This window comes from Argopecten irradians, chromosome 4 (genome assembly GCF_041381155.1).
Source record: "Argopecten irradians isolate NY chromosome 4, Ai_NY, whole genome shotgun sequence".
In the NCBI taxonomy this organism is placed as follows: domain Eukaryota; kingdom Metazoa; phylum Mollusca; class Bivalvia; order Pectinida; family Pectinidae; genus Argopecten; species Argopecten irradians.
Genome location: NC_091137.1, coordinates 21,531,815 through 21,547,727, shown reverse-complemented (window position 1 = coordinate 21,547,727; position 15,913 = coordinate 21,531,815). Strand labels below are relative to the sequence as shown.

Here is a 15,913-nt window from a genome sequence, read left to right as displayed (position 1 = left end):
GTTATGTAAAAGAATTAGTTTGAGTGAATTGTCTCTTTAAACCAAGAACTAGCTAAATAGATTTACTTTCCAGTGCTTCAACAAACTAAAAGATATTTGTTTGTGTAAAGTTTGTTTAAAGATGCTCCACCGCTGACAAATTGTATTTTTTTCACTATCAAAAACAGGATCAGACGATTTGGTATTTTTGTTCAGTTACAAAAGTTATGTAATTTGCACCATTACAATGCAACCATTGGAAGTTTGAGCTTCTAATTTTACTTCAAGATAAAAATATTAGAAATAATTAATTGTATCCCGTAAAAAATTCTGTGGCACTATGTTCTATATAGAATGAGTTCTGACTGCGCATGCACCGAAAACAAAATAAATTATTTTATATTATTTTTTGTGTTAATTAGACATACATATATGCGATTAAACACCAATTATTGTTCAAATGATGAGTATCATTTATGGTCTGTCGGCAATGGAGCATCTTTAACTCAAATATTGAAAGTTAGATAAGGACATTAATCTTTTTGTGTTGTTTTCGTAAGCTTAAGTAACATCAGAGACATCATTTTGTGTTGTTTTCGTAAACTTAAGTAACATCAGAGACATCATACTGATAGATTTATTACACCGCTTTTCTATACAATTAAATGAACTCCGAATTGATGATCTTGAACTTGACTAGATGCCAGCAACTACGAACATAATATTTTGAACATAATATTTTGAATATGATGAAACTAAGTTTTATGATCAACTGTTGATAGGAATTTGATAAAATGTCAGTTATTATGTATCATCATTATTGTGATCATACATCTATCATACATTGCCAACCATTAATTTAGGAACCAATCCAATCATTTTATACATACAAAATGTATTACCATTTTCAAGTTCAACTTCTCATTTACAGCTACCTTTCATTGGAATGTCCTCAAACATCATATTTGGTCTGGATTTGAAGCATGTTGGAATTTTTGGCTACCTATTTACATATAAGTCTCCTTCATTACATAAAGATCACACTTGCCAACTTTCCCGATTCATAATCACATTAGAATGTGCCAGGTTAAGGAAGTGAAAAAGTACCCAAATGAAAATCTACGAATTAGAGATAACCGATGCTTTTCTTATAAAATTCTGAATCTTTAAGATTCAGAATTTTATAAGAAAAGCATCAGTTATCTCTAATTTAATAATATATTATCAATAAGAATTGTTCTTTATTAAAAAAAACACTACTTAAAGCCTCAAGGTTGTGAGTTTTAAACCAAGTTACAATATTGACCGTAGCCAATATAGCCATAGTCGTAGTTTTTCATTTGGGTATTTTTTCACTTCCTTAACCTGGCACATTCTAATGTGATTATGAATTGACCCTGGCTGTTAGTTGATTGGACGTAAAATAAAAAACTCAAATCAGTGACACTTCAGGTACTTTTAGACAGAATAAATTAAAGGTTCCTTTCTTAGAGAATGCTTACTGTATTTTTCTAATTTCATGTGTATATTTCTCTGATTAGTTAAATGAATATCTTTAAAATATACATGTTCCAAGGAGTAACAGAAAAGTATTTTTCCAATTCAAAAGATACAGTCCCTGGAAAAATTGAGAAAATTACCTCTTTAAATTGCATTCAGAGTTATGTTATAAAGTAACCATATAGAACACGTAAATGATATGATTGCTATGGTTAAACCATCAACTATATATGTTTCAATTACACTGATAGGATATTCGATATTTAAACACCAACACATTAATAAATTATTTATACACTTTCTTTCAGATGTTTGAATGTTATTTTGTGATTTGTGGATAGAAAGCTTTTGCAACATTCTGATGCATCAAATATTCTATAGGATTTTTTGCATGATTAAGCCTGTAGAATATTTTTATACTCAGCAACTATAACTAGCACTTTTTGTAAGGGTTATAACAGCTGTTGAAAGTGATTTGAAGTGAGATTGAGATCATATGTAATGAAGCTGTGTAGCCTTGTGAAGTTTATATATATATATAATTATAAATATCACATGTTGGTTTAATGGAATCTTGCTGTGTAACGTTAACATAAAGGGTAATATATAGAGCATGTACAACCGAATAAAGACTATTTTGTGAAGGACCAAATTGTGCTACATATTTGCTTGAGTGATTTTATGACCATATTGTCATGAATTTTTATTGAAGCAGCTGTATTCTGAGCGATACACATTTATAATATATTAATATAGACTGGTCCTGTTTCTAGAATATTAAAAACATTACTAAAAGCAGTGTGGACAATTTTTGTCTCTCTGACATGTCTTGTTCTAGCCAAAGTTTCAGACTTGGGAATAATAATCTATGTTGTTAGTTTTTAATAACTTTTTATCACTAACTTAGGGTCTGGTGGCATGGCCAGTCTAGATCTACGTCTTGTTCTTGGTCCCCCAATCTGTGTCTTTATCGTTTTTCTCTAGGACAAATCGTACTATTTACAGATGTAAAACAAAAACAACTTTCATTATCTACTCATCGGAATACCATGAATACCATTTCCCCATTTTATTTCATCAAATATTATTGAAAAGTTGGTTTTACTGTTTGGTAAATGAATATGATTGAAAAACAAACTAAGTCTATACACATTTTCTAATACCCTTCTGTTTTTGACTTTAAACTGCAGTTCTGGTATTGGTTGTTTTGTAGGTGGAGATTTTTAAAGGAGCAGAAACTGATGAACTCCGCCAAATCTTTTTAAAGGTTGGAAAATATTTCTATGATTCTTAACATATGAGAATGAAAAATATTTGTATTGTATTTGAAAGTCTGAATATGTATTTTGTATAACTTGTTATAAATGATTGAAGGAAAATTACAAACTTGGGTAATGGTTATGGTTAATTCCAACCACATAAATTAGTATGTGGTACTGATAGTCAATATCTGTTTTTTTTACTATAACTATGACTATGACTATTTTTACTAAGACTTGAAGACTATTGTTTGCAGATTTCTTTTTTTCTTAATATGTTGACCATGTAGGACTTTTTCCTCAGTATGCTGTAGTGAGATATGATAGTCTTCTGTTATACTTTTGCTTACAGTAAAACATTTCCTTGATATCTGTAGTGACTATAATAATTTAGTTGATCTCCCACAGTATGCCAGCAGTAAGACACCAGAAGGGGAGGAGTATATGACCTACTCGGACCTGATCCACAGTTACTTGGGGATTCTGCGTGGTGACGACTATGATGAGTACACACTACAGTTGTTTGGGTCCAGTGTGGATACCTCCCGGAACATGTAGGTCTTCACTGTTTACTTGTGATTACAAGGTTCAATAATGTACCCTAGTGAATTCTAAGGTTAAAGGTTATTGGGACAATTATACAGTATATGGCCAGAATTCTGTAAAATTAATCAAGGAAGCACATTTTACAAGCCCATTAAGGATTCTATTCTACTAGCTTGGACAAATTTAAAGGTTTATATTTGTTACGATGTTTGATAGACTATTGTTTGTCTGTTTTGTAGGAAGATCTCGTTTGCAGAGTTCAAGGCCTTTGAATCTCTACTGAGGCTGCCAGACTCCATGTATGCTCTTGCCTTCCAAATTTTTGACAGAAATGGAAATGGATTTATTTCTTGTGGTAAGTGTTTAAAACAAGGCGGGCTTACATGATGCTATATTTTGTGTCTGTCCTAGCCTGTCTATTCCATACCATTCATTATATAATATGGTCTTATGAGTTTGATCATCATAAATCCTTTAATCAACACAAATTGGATTTTGTGCCAAACTATGACTCTTATATAAATTTATTTACAGAAAGAGATCAATTGCAAAAATAACGAAAGTTGAAAAAAATTAAATACAATACTTCAGACAGTAGTCTTATGAAGATAAATGTGATATAAATATAACATGTCAGATGAAAAAGTGACTACAATCATTCATTTCTTATCAAATTAGATGAAGAGTAAAAATTTTAAAGGCAATTTCAAAATTCTTGTCATTTTAGTTCAAAATGATTGAACCATTTCTCACTTAAAAGTTCCTATTGGATATACTGATAAATAATATCAGTGGAATTTGCTTACTATTTGTAGGTGAATTTGAAGAAATTATTCAACATACAACCCTCAATAGAAAGATACCTTTTGATTTCGACTGTGATTTCATCAAGCTCCACTTCGGCAAAGACAAAGAACGAAAAGTCACGTATCCTGAATTCACCCAAATGATCCATGTAAGTAAACTGACAATATTTCAATTGATTTGGAATCTAATGATTTTGGTAAAAGTCATTCTCAGTAATATTTCTGCTGTACTTAAAGTCAAAGATAAATTTTTTCACAATCAACTACAATGTTAGAAGTTTGCAAACATTTTTGAGTTTGGGCAAGTATTGTAATTCTAGTGACAGCACATATGACTTAAACAATGTGACCAGGGTTGCATTGTACCATGTGGGCTTTCTCTTAGTGAAGGGCCTATACAAATTTTTTGGACCAGCAGCAAAAGTGAATTGCAGTTGAAATGATTTGACAAAAACTGAATTTAATTAATTACATGAATTTAAAGGTAATTTTTCAAAGGCCTCCATAAAATTAAAGTGTGAGTTCCAAATATAAGTTATTCCTTTAGTTCAAACTGAATCATGGAATTTATTTGGAAACAATTTTGAAGAAAAAGAATGAAATTGATGATGAAGTTGTGCTTTAATTTGGGATGTTGATGAAAAATGATCATGATTGGTGATCATTTGTCTTTTATTTTAGGATTTTCATGATGAGCATGCTCTCCAAGCGTTCCGCAGACTGGACAAGAAGAGTACAGGCTACATTAATGCCAAGGACTTTGAGGAGATTATGGTGTCACTTAAGAGTTATCTTCTCACAAGCTTTGTCAAGGAAAATCTTGTCACAGTAAGCAACAAAATTCATATTCAATCTAATTTAAATTAGACTTGTAATTCCGCTCCACTATGATAGCCTACGTTACACTCAAATACAAGATCTAACAATGCCCTGTTCGGGTCACCTCAGCATGACCTCTGGCCTAGAATCAGGACATCTCTAGACATACCATATGTAGCTAGTAGCCGTTTATACTTCCTTGAGAATCAAACACAAGAAGATTTTGTAGGCAACATGCTGATTGGCAAACCGTAAGGGTCATGCTGAGGTGACCCTGAACAAGACATTATTAGATCTTGTATTTGAGCCAAGCGTAACGTAGAGTATCATCGTTGAGCAGAATTACAAGTCTTATTTTAATTAGATTGAGTTCATATTCAAACTTTGTCAGTGAAAATCACAGTAAGGAACAAAATCAATGTAGCTCCTGAAATGAAGTTTGGAGGTATACTGGAATATCACTTTCCTATAATGGCTTGACTAATTTTGCTGAAATTTCATAGAACGTGAAATGTTCTGGACCATGTGAAGATGATGTCCAGAAAGCCTTTATTTATTTATATCTGGTTACAAGACATCAAGAAAACATTGATTGTGTACCAATTAAAGTGAAGTTTACGATATACACTCATGGATGATGGGGTGGTGTAGTGGTTAAGCCACATGCCTTTCACCTAGCCGGCTGGTGTTAGATCCCGGCACGGACGTGAAAAGGTTAGGGGTCACCTGCAAGATCATGTTGGTTTTCTCCGGGCACTCCAGTTTCCTCCAACACTAATATCCCTCGCGCGCTTACATACGGGCCATCGAAAGTGATTTGCATAAGTTTTATAAACTGTTTCGTAATCGATGTAAAATAAAATTCATTTTTATATACAGTAATGTAATCCAGTATGCTTTGCTGTTATGTATTTGCTAGAAAATGGCAATTAGTTCTGATGAAAAGTTTTGGTATAAGCAGGTAAAGTAATCTTACCAGATGAATTTTGATTCTGTCTAAGAATAGACAGATTTTCCTGCTGGAAGCATATGCTGTGATACAAATTGTAAAAATTTGATTTTATAAATAGTCCTATATATACTCACATTTATATGTTTATGTGTTGCTAGGTAACAGTTGGTGGGGAGAAACATAGACAAGTGAGCTACTCCTTCTTCATGGCCTTCATCTCACTGCTGAACAATATGGAACTTGTCAAGAAGATTTACATGTCTGCTACACGACGTGATACCAGTAAAGAGGTCACTAAAGGTCAGTCAGAAATAAATCTCTGGAATATTTGGTTAGGCCTCCATTATTTGTATTCTTAATTCAAATAAATTGGCTTTAAACAATTATCAACTGCTATGGAGTTTATCACAGGATCTTTACAAAGTGAAACCTGCATAGTTATGTGATAAAATCATTTAACATCAGAAAATGCTATATTATGAGATACCCTTTTTCGTGTCAGTATAGCGAAGGTGTCTTGATTTCCGCCTGTTGATACCCAAGTATCCAAAGGCCTTTGAGGCCAACACACATAAACAATCACAGGCCACATAAGGAAAGCACTATCGTAATCTATATAAATTAAAGGGACAATTTAGATAGAAGTAATATAAATAGATGAGCTTACATAAGTGGCTATGTGATATGAAATTTATCAAACGAGCTCAATAATTCGATTTGGCACAAGCCTTAAGGTGAGTGGCATATCAGATTATGTAATGATTTTGATAAATCATATCACATAGTCATGAATGTAAGATTCTATTTATCGCATAACTTTTAATAATAGAAATATAAGTAAAACTTAAGATTTTGTCTCTATAAAACAGTAGAAATACGGCTCAGATGTGACATTTCTGTCTTCTGAGACAATCATGTTACTTCATATATAGATTATGATGTCAAAACTACCTGTGATGTCACAATAGTGTTATTACATGTGTCCATCGATATTTATGACATGGCTGTACTGGCTAGTTGTGTGATAAAACTCATTTTGATTTCAGAGGAAATGCTTTACCAGGCCCAGGAATATTCTCAGATCACACCGCTTGAACTGGATATTCTTTTTCATTTGGTCGGACTGAAGCATCAGAGAGGGTAAAGTGGACAGCAGTTAACATTGGGGTATAAAGTGTACAGTGTAAACATTATTGAGGGTATAGAATTGATGTATAGTCTACACACCATTGAGGTATATAATAAATGTACAATAAACACAATTGGGTTATAGAATTGGAGGTGAATAATTGAAGAGGATGGGAAAAATTTTATGATGGGTTTAGTTATTTGTGAATACACCTGACGTATTAGTGACTTTATAGCTATTGACATTTTTACCAAACATGTACCTGTGTACCATCAATATTCTGATATATTCTCCAACAGGAGGTTGTCATATGAAGATCTTCACCAAATTTCACCAATGAAGGGACGAGAAACTCCATTTACAATTCAGATGGCTATTGCACAGGTATTGTTTAATCATTTTGTAATCAGTAGTTTGTATGGAAAGCCTAAATCCTCATTGTCTATACCAGACATACAACTGTAATTTGTATGGTATTTGTCAGAGTATGTGTGGTATCATATCGTTTAGAGATGGCTCATATAGGCTTTACTTTGCCTTTTGCCAAATTCATTTGCATATACAAAAAAAAGTGAAATATCTTTGGTGTGAATTTAACATTGCATAAAAATCTCATCAAATCTATTTCTGAATTTGATTGATCAAAAGCAATCCTACACCATCTAGGAATGTTATATAGTTGGAGAAGCTTATGATACTTAAATGTCCAGTGATGTAGTGACTGCATTCAACTCTTCCAGGAAAAAATAAATTTGGAGCAAGGGAAGGAACGATCAAGTTTACTAGGAGTTCTTGAGAGTGTGTACAGATTTGCATTGGGGTCTGTTGCTGGAGGTATGTTAAGTGTACAGTTTACACTGGGGTCTATAGCTTGGGGTAGGTGTAGTGTACAGATTTACACTGGGGTCTGTAGCTGGAGGTAGGTTTAGTGTACAGATTTACACTGGGGTATATAGCTGGAGGTAGGTTTAGTGTACAGATTTACTCTGGGGTCTGAAGCTGGAGGTAGGTTTAGTGTACAGATTTACTTTGTGGTCTGAAGCTGGAGGTAGGTGTAGTGTACAGATTTACTTTGGGGTCTGAAGCTGGAGGTAGGTGTATTGTACAGATTTACTCTGGGGTCTGAAGCTGGAGGTAGGTGTAGTGTACAGATTTACTCTGGGGTCTGAAGCTGGAGGTAGGTGTAGTGTACAGATTTACTTTGGGGTCTGAATCTGGAGGTAGGTGTAGTGTACAGATTTACTCTGGGGTCTGAAGCTGGAGGTAGGTGTAGTGTACAGATTTACGCTGGGGTCTGAAGCTGGAGGTAGGTGTAGTGTACAGATTTACTTTGGGGTCTGAAGCTGGAGGTAGGTAGGTTAGTGTACAGATTTATACTGGGGTCTATAGCTGGAGGTGGGTGTAGTGTACAGATTTACTCTGGGGTCTATAGCTGGAGGTAGGTGTAGTGTACAGATTTACTCTGGGGTCTATAGCTGGAGGTGGGTGTAGTGTACAAATTTACACTGGGGTATATAGCTGGAGGTGGGTGTAGTGTACAGATTTACACTGGGGTCTATAGCTGGAGGTGGGTGTAGTGTACAGATTTACACTGGGGTATATAGCTGGAGGTAGGTGTAGTGTACAGATTTACTTTGGGGTCTGAAGCTGGAGGTAGGTGTAGTGTACAGCTTTACTTTGGGGTCTGAAGCTGGAGGTAGGTTTAGTGTACAGATTTATACTGGGGTCTATAGCTGGAGGTGGGTGTAGTGTACAGATTTACTCTGGGGTCTATAGCTGGAGGTAGGTGTAGTGTACAGATTTACTCTGGGGTCTATAGCTGGAGGTGGGTGTAGTGTACAAATTTACACTGGGGTATATAGCTGGAGGTGGGTGTAGTGTACAGATTTACACTGGGGTCTATAGCTGGAGGTGGGTGTAGTGTACAGATTTACACTGGGGTATATAGCTGGAGGTAGGTGTAGTGTACAGTTTACTCTGGGGTCTATAGCTGGAGGTAGGTGTAGTGTACAGATTTACACTGGGGTATATAGCTGGAGGTGGGTGTAGTGTACAGATTTACACTGGGGTCTATAGCTGGAGGTAGGTGTAGTGTACAGATTTACACTGGGGTATATAGCTGGAGGTAGGTGTAGTGTACAGTTTACTCTGGGGTCTATAGCTGGAGGTAGGTGTAGTGTACAGATTTACAATGGGGTAAATAGCTGGAGGTAGGTGTAGTGTACAGATTTACTCTGGGGTCTATAGCTGGAGGTAGGTGTAGTGTACAGATTTACACTGGGGTCTATAGCTGGAGGTAGGTGTAGTGTACAGATTTACTTTGGGGTCTATAGCTGGATGTAGGTTTAGTGTACAAATTTACACTGGGGTCTGAAGCTGGAGGTAGGTGTAGTGTACAGATTTATACTGGGGTCTGAAGCTGGAGGTAGGTGTAGTGTACAGATTTATACTGGGGTCTGAAGCTGGAGGTAGGTGTAGTGTACAGATTTACACTGGGGTATATAGCTGGAGGTAGGTGTAGTGTACAGATTTACTCTGGGGTCTACAGCTGGAGATAGGTGTAGCGTACAGATTAACACTGGGGTATATAGCTGGAGGTAGGTGTAGTGTACAGATTTACTCTGGGGTCTGAAGCTGGAGGTAGGTGTAGTGTACAGATTTACTTTGGGGTCTGAAGCTGGAGGTAGGTGTAGTGTACATTTTTACTTTGGGGTCTGAAGCTGGAGGTAGGTGTATTGTACAGATTTACTCTGGGGTCTGAAGCTGGAGGTAGGTGTAGTGTACAGATTTACTCTGGGGTCTGAAGCTGGAGGTAGGTGTAGTGTACAGATTTACTTTGGGGTCTGAAGCTGGAGGTAGGTGTAGTGTACAGATTTACTCTGGGGTCTGAAGCTGGAGGTAGGTGAAGTGTACAGATTTACACTGGGGTCTGAAGCTGGAGGTAGGTGTAGTGTACAGATTTACTCTGGGGTCTGAAGCTGGAGGTAGGTGTAGTGTACAGATTTACTCTGGGGTCTGAAGCTGGAGGTAGGTGTAGTGTACAGATTTACACTGGGGTCTGAAGCTGGAGGTAGGTGTAGTGTACAGATTTACACTGGGGTATATAGCTGGAGGTAGGTGTAGTGTACAGATTTACACTGGGGTCTATAGCTGGAGTTAGGTTTAGTGTACAGATTTACACTGGGGTATATAGCTGGAGGTAGGTGTAGTGTACAGATTTACTTTGGGGTCTGAAGCTGGAGGTAGGTGTAGTGTACAGATTTACTTTGGGGTCTGAAGCTGGAGGTAGGTTTAGTGTACAGATTTATACTGGGGTCTATAGCTGGAGGTGGGTGTAGTGTACAGATTTACTCTGGGGTCTATAGCTGGAGGTGGGTGTAGTGTACAAATTTACATTGGGGTATATAGCTGGAGGTGGGTGTAGTGTACAAATTTACACTGGGGTATATAGCTGGAGGTGGGTGTAGTGTACAGATTTACACTGGGGTCTATAGCTGGAGTTAGGTTTAGTGTACAGATTTACACTGGGGTATATAGCTGGAGGTAGGTGTAGTGTACAGATTTACTTTGGGGTCTGAAGCTGGAGGTAGGTGTAGTGTACAGCTTTACTTTGGGGTCTGAAGCTGGAGGTAGGTTTAGTGTACAGATTTATACTGGGGTCTATAGCTGGAGGTAGGTTTAGTGTACAGATTTATACTGGGGTCTATAGCTGGAGGTAGGTGTAGTGTACAGATTTACACTGGGGTCTATAGCTGGAGGTAGGTGTAGTGTACAGATTTACTCTGGGGTCTGAAGCTGGAGGTAGGTGTAGTGTACAGATTTACACTGGGGTCTGAAGCTGGAGGTAGGTGTAGTGTACAGATTTACACTGGGGTCTGAAGCTGGAGGTAGGTGTAGTGTACAGATTTACACTGGGGTCTATAGCTGGAGGTAGGTGTAGTGTACAGATTTACACTGGGGTCTATAGCTGGAGGTAGGTGTAGTGTACAGATTTACACTGGGGTATATAGCTGGAGGTAGGTGTAGTGTACAGATTTACTTTGGGGTCTGAAGCTGGAGGTAGGTGTAGTGTACAGCTTTACTTTGGGGTCTGAAGCTGGAGGTAGGTTTAGTGTACAGATTTATACTGGGGTCTATAGCTGGAGGTGGGTGTAGTGTACAGATTTACACTGGGGTATATAGCTGGAGGTAGGTGTAGTGTACAGATTTACTCTGGGGTCTATAGCTGGAGGTGGGTGTAGTGTACAAATTTACACTGGGGTATATAGCTGGAGGTGGGTGTAGTGTACAGATTTACACTGGGGTCTATAGCTGGAGGTGGGTGTAGTGTACAGATTTACACTGGGGTCTATAGCTGGAGGTAGGTGTAGTGTACAGATTTACACTGGGGTATATAGCTGGAGGTAGGTGTAGTGTACAGTTTTACTTTGGGGTCTATAGCTGGAGGTAGGTGTAGTGTACAGATTTACACTGGGGTAAATAGCTGGAGGTAGGTGTAGTGTACAGATTTACACTGGGGTCTATAGCTGGAGGTAGGTGTAGTGTACAGATTTACTTTGGGGTCTATAGCTGGAGGTAGGTGTAGTGTACAGATTTACACTGGGGTCTATAGCTGGAGGTAGGTGTAGTGTACAGATTTACACTGGGGTCTGAAGCTGGAGGTAGGTGTAGTGTACAGATTTATACTGGGGTCTGAAGCTGGAGGTAGGTGTAGTGTACAGATTTATACTGGGGTCTGAAGCTGGAGGTGGGTGTAGTGTACAGATTTACACTGGGGTCTATAGCTGGAGGTAGGTGTAGTGTACAGATTTACAGTGGGGTCTATAGCTGGAGGTAGGTGTAGTGTACAGATTTACACTGGGGTATATAGCTGGAGGTAGGTGTAGTGTACAGATTTACTCTGGGGTCTATAGCTGGAGGTAGGTGTAGTGTACAGATTTACTCTGGGGTCTGAAGCTGGAGGTAGGTGTAGTGTACAGATTTACTTTGGGGTCTGAAGCTGGAGGTAGGTGTAGTGTACATTTTTACTTTGGGGTCTGAAGCTGGAGGTAGGTGTATTGTACAGATTTACTCTGGGGTCTGAAGCTGGAGGTAGGTGTAGTGTACAGATTTACTCTGGGGTCTGAAGCTGGAGGTAGGTGTAGTGTACAGATTTACTTTGGGGTCTGAAGCTGGAGGTAGGTGTAGTGTACAGATTTACACTGGGGTCTGAAGCTGGAGGTAGGTGTAGTGTACAGATTTATACTGGGGTCTGAAGCTGGAGGTAGGTGTAGTGTACAGATTTACTCTGGGGTCTGAAGCTGGAGGTAGGTGTAGTGTACAGATTTACTCTGGGGTCTGAAGCTGGAGGTAGGTGTAGTGTACAGATTTACACTGGGGTCTGAAGCTGGAGGTAGGTGTAGTGTGCAGATTTACACTGGGGTCTGAAGCTGGAGGTAGGTGTAGTGTACAGATTTACTTTGGGGTCTGAAGCTGGAGGTAGGTTTAGTGTACAGATTTACACTGGGGTATATAGCTGGAGGTAGGTGTAGTGTACAGATTTACTTTGGGGTCTGAAGCTGGAGGTAGGTGTAGTGTACAGATTTACTTTGGGGTCTGAAGCTGGAGGTAGGTTTAGTGTACAGATTGATACTGGGGTCTATAGCTGGAGGTGGGTGTAGTGTACAGATTTACTCTGGGGTCTATAGCTGGAGGTGGGTGTAGTGTACAAATTTACATTGGGGTATATAGCTGGAGGTTGGTGTAGTGTACAGATTTACACTGGGGTCTATAGCTGGAGGTGGGTGTAGTGTACAAATTTACACTGGGGTATATAGCTGGAGGTGGGTGTAGTGTACAGATTTACACTGGGGTCTATAGCTGGAGTTAGGTTTAGTGTACAGATTTACACTGGGGTATATAGCTGGAGGTAGGTGTAGTGTACAGATTTACTTTGGGGTCTGAAGCTGGAGGTAGGTGTAGTGTACAGCTTTACTTTGGGGTCTGAAGCTGGAGGTAGGTTTAGTGTACAGATTTATACTGGGGTCTATAGCTGGAGGTGGGTGTAGTGTACAGATTTACACTGGGGTATATAGCTGGAGGTAGGTGTAGTGTACAGATTTACTCTGGGGTCTGAAGCTGGAGGTAGGTGTAGTGTACAGATTTACACTGGGGTCTGAAGCTGGAGGTAGGTGTAGTGTACAGATTTACACTGGGGTCTGAAGCTGGAGGTAGGTGTAGTGTACAGATTTACACTGGGGTCTATAGCTGGAGGTAGGTGTAGTGTACAGATTTACACTGGGGTCTATAGCTGGAGGTAGGTGTAGTGTACAGATTTACACTGGGGTCTATAGCTGGAGGTAGGTGTAGTGTACAGATTTATACTGGGTTATATAGCTGGAGGTAGGTGTAGTGTACAGATTTACACTGGGGTCTGAAGCTGGAGGTAGGTTTAGTGTACAGATTTACTTTGGGGTCTGAAGCTGGAGGTAGGTTTAGTGTACAGTTTACTCTGGGGTCTATAGCTGGAGGTAGGTGTAGTGTACAGATTTACACTGGGGTATATAGCTGGAGGTAGGTGTAGTGTACAGATTTACACTGGGGTCTATAGCTGGAGTTAGGTTTAGTGTACAGATTTACACTGGGGTATATAGCTGGAGGTAGGTGTAGTGTACAGATTTACTTTGGGGTCTGAAGCTGGAGGTAGGTGTAGTGTACAGCTTTACTTTGGGGTCTGAAGCTGGAGGTAGGTTTAGTGTACAGATTTACACTGGGGTCTATAGCTGGAGGTAGGTGTAGTGTACAGATTTACACTGGGGTCTATAGCTGGAGGTGGGTGTAGTGTACAGATTTACACTGGGGTCTATAGCTGGAGGTAGGTGTAGTGTACAGATTTACACTGGGGTATATAGCTGGAGGTAGGTGTAGTGTACAGATTTACACTGGGGTAAATAGCTGGAGGTAGGTGTAGTGTACAGATTTACTCTGGGGTCTATAGCTGGAGGTAGGTGTAGTGTACAGATTTACACTGGGGTATATAGCTGGAGGTAGGTGTAGTGTACAGATTTACTCTGGGGTCTATAGCTGGAGGTAGGTTTAGTGTAGATTTACTCTGGGGTCTATAGCTGGAGGTAGGTGTAGTGTACAGATTTACACTGGGGTCTATAGCTGGAGGTAGGTGTAGTGTACAGATTTACTTTGGGGTCTATAGCTGGATGTAGGTTTAGTGTACAAATTTACACTGGGGTCTGAAGCTGGAGGTAGGTGTAGTGTACAGATTTATACTGGGGTCTGAAGCTGGAGGTAGGTGTAGTGTACAGATTTATACTTGGGTCTATAGCTGGAGGTGGGTGTAGTGTACAGGTTTACACTGGGGTATATAGCTGGAGGTAGGTGTAGTGTACAGATTTACGCTGGGGTCTGAAGCTGGAGGTAGGTGTAGTGTACAAATTTACACTGGGGTCTAATTCCATTACACATTCTATGTTAGATGTTTAATTTGTTTATGTTATTGGTGTGTTTAATTTTCAGCCACTGGAGCGACGGCTGTCTACCCAATTGATCTTGTGAAGACTCGTATACAAAACCAACGTACTGGCTCGATGGTAGGAGAACTCATGTACAAGAACAGCTTTGACTGTTTTAAGAAAGTTATTCGACATGAGGGAGTCTTGGGACTTTACCGTGGTCTGGGACCTCAACTGGTTGGTGTCTGCCCGGAGAAAGCTATCAAACTGACGGTTAGTACATCAAACTTGTTGCTAGATGATATGAGTAAAGAGGGAAGCTTTGCAAGATTCCTGGAATGGTGTTAATGATGAACTTGTTAGTCTGCTGTTGATTGTGTGAAGAGGAAATGGTATCATGTGAATATGGGAAATTTGCAATAACTATGTTTGCAATAATCCCAAACTGTTTAAATATATTATGAGTCTTTGAATAAATATATATTTAATTACATACCATGTCTTTGGAAACACATTTATCAAATGTAAAGTCAAAGGACATGTGAAATTGGATAGGTTTGATGTTTTAGTACCAATGATTTGTTCCTGATAGATGAATGACTTTATGCGAGACAATCTGATGAACAAAGATGGAACCCTTCCTCTCTGGGCCGAGTGTGTAGCAGGAGGAACGGTAAGACAAAATCATAAAGCAAACATATAAATATTTCATACTTATAAATCAATTATATACATTTATATCATACCTAGGCTATAAATCTATTGGATACTGTATATCATATATAAATGAATCAAATATATCCTACTTGTAAATCAATTAAACCTTGTTGTCTGTCTCTGTTGAAAGAAAGACAGTCCTTAAAATAAAGTAATTGGTGTTAATAATAATGTTATAATGAACAGGAAAAATGAAAAAAAAAAATTGTATTGCAGTTGATAGTAATTGATTCAGAATTGAATTTTATTGAATAATGATATAAAAGAATTGTAATATTTCAACATAAATATTGGTCACAATGACTATTTGTGATGGGTGAACCTCTTGGCAAATCTTTCTATTGACTGTAAATGTAGCTGATTCAGTTTCTCTGTCAGAATTTGAAAAAGAATGTGAAACAAACAAAAAAATAACTTTATATCCAGATTATTTTCAATTACAGGCTGGTGCATCACAAGTTATGTTTACCAATCCTTTAGAAATTGTAAAGATCCGACTACAGGTAGCCGGTGAAATCGTGGGCAAGACTCGCGTCAGTGCCTTCAGTGTTATAAAAGACCTGGGATTCTTTGGGCTATACAAGGTTTGTGTACTTTTCTACACTGATTATCGAGTATATTGTGTATCTCGGGCATGTCTGTTGTTTCTACTCAAGGAATCTGCTTCTCTTTCACTTTCATGTATTGGCTTTGCTTTAATAATTAGTCTCTATAATGAATATCAGTTTTTTGTTTCGGGAAACAAAAAGTATATTAAACCT

At 38.3% G+C, this 15,913-nt stretch overlaps 1 protein-coding gene across 2 annotated transcripts in view; it reads left to right on the top strand.

The window, feature by feature from the left end:
• LOC138320940 (calcium-binding mitochondrial carrier protein Aralar1-like) overlaps nt 1-15,913 on the top strand; it is a 29,008-nt gene that overhangs the window by 4,073 nt on the left and 9,022 nt on the right. For both annotated transcript variants that reach the window (XM_069264263.1, XM_069264262.1), the window contains 12 exons: nt 2,693-2,746; nt 3,147-3,292; nt 3,524-3,639; nt 4,100-4,239; nt 4,772-4,918; nt 6,020-6,161; nt 6,908-7,001; nt 7,290-7,374; nt 7,731-7,824; nt 14,500-14,708; nt 15,028-15,108; nt 15,596-15,736. In XM_069264263.1, the coding sequence (XP_069120364.1) occupies nt 2,693-2,746; nt 3,147-3,292; nt 3,524-3,639; nt 4,100-4,239; nt 4,772-4,918; nt 6,020-6,161; nt 6,908-7,001; nt 7,290-7,374; nt 7,731-7,824; nt 14,500-14,708; nt 15,028-15,108; nt 15,596-15,736 (1,449 nt within the window). The remainder of the gene's footprint in view (nt 1-2,692; nt 2,747-3,146; nt 3,293-3,523; nt 3,640-4,099; nt 4,240-4,771; nt 4,919-6,019; nt 6,162-6,907; nt 7,002-7,289; nt 7,375-7,730; nt 7,825-14,499; nt 14,709-15,027; nt 15,109-15,595; nt 15,737-15,913) is intronic.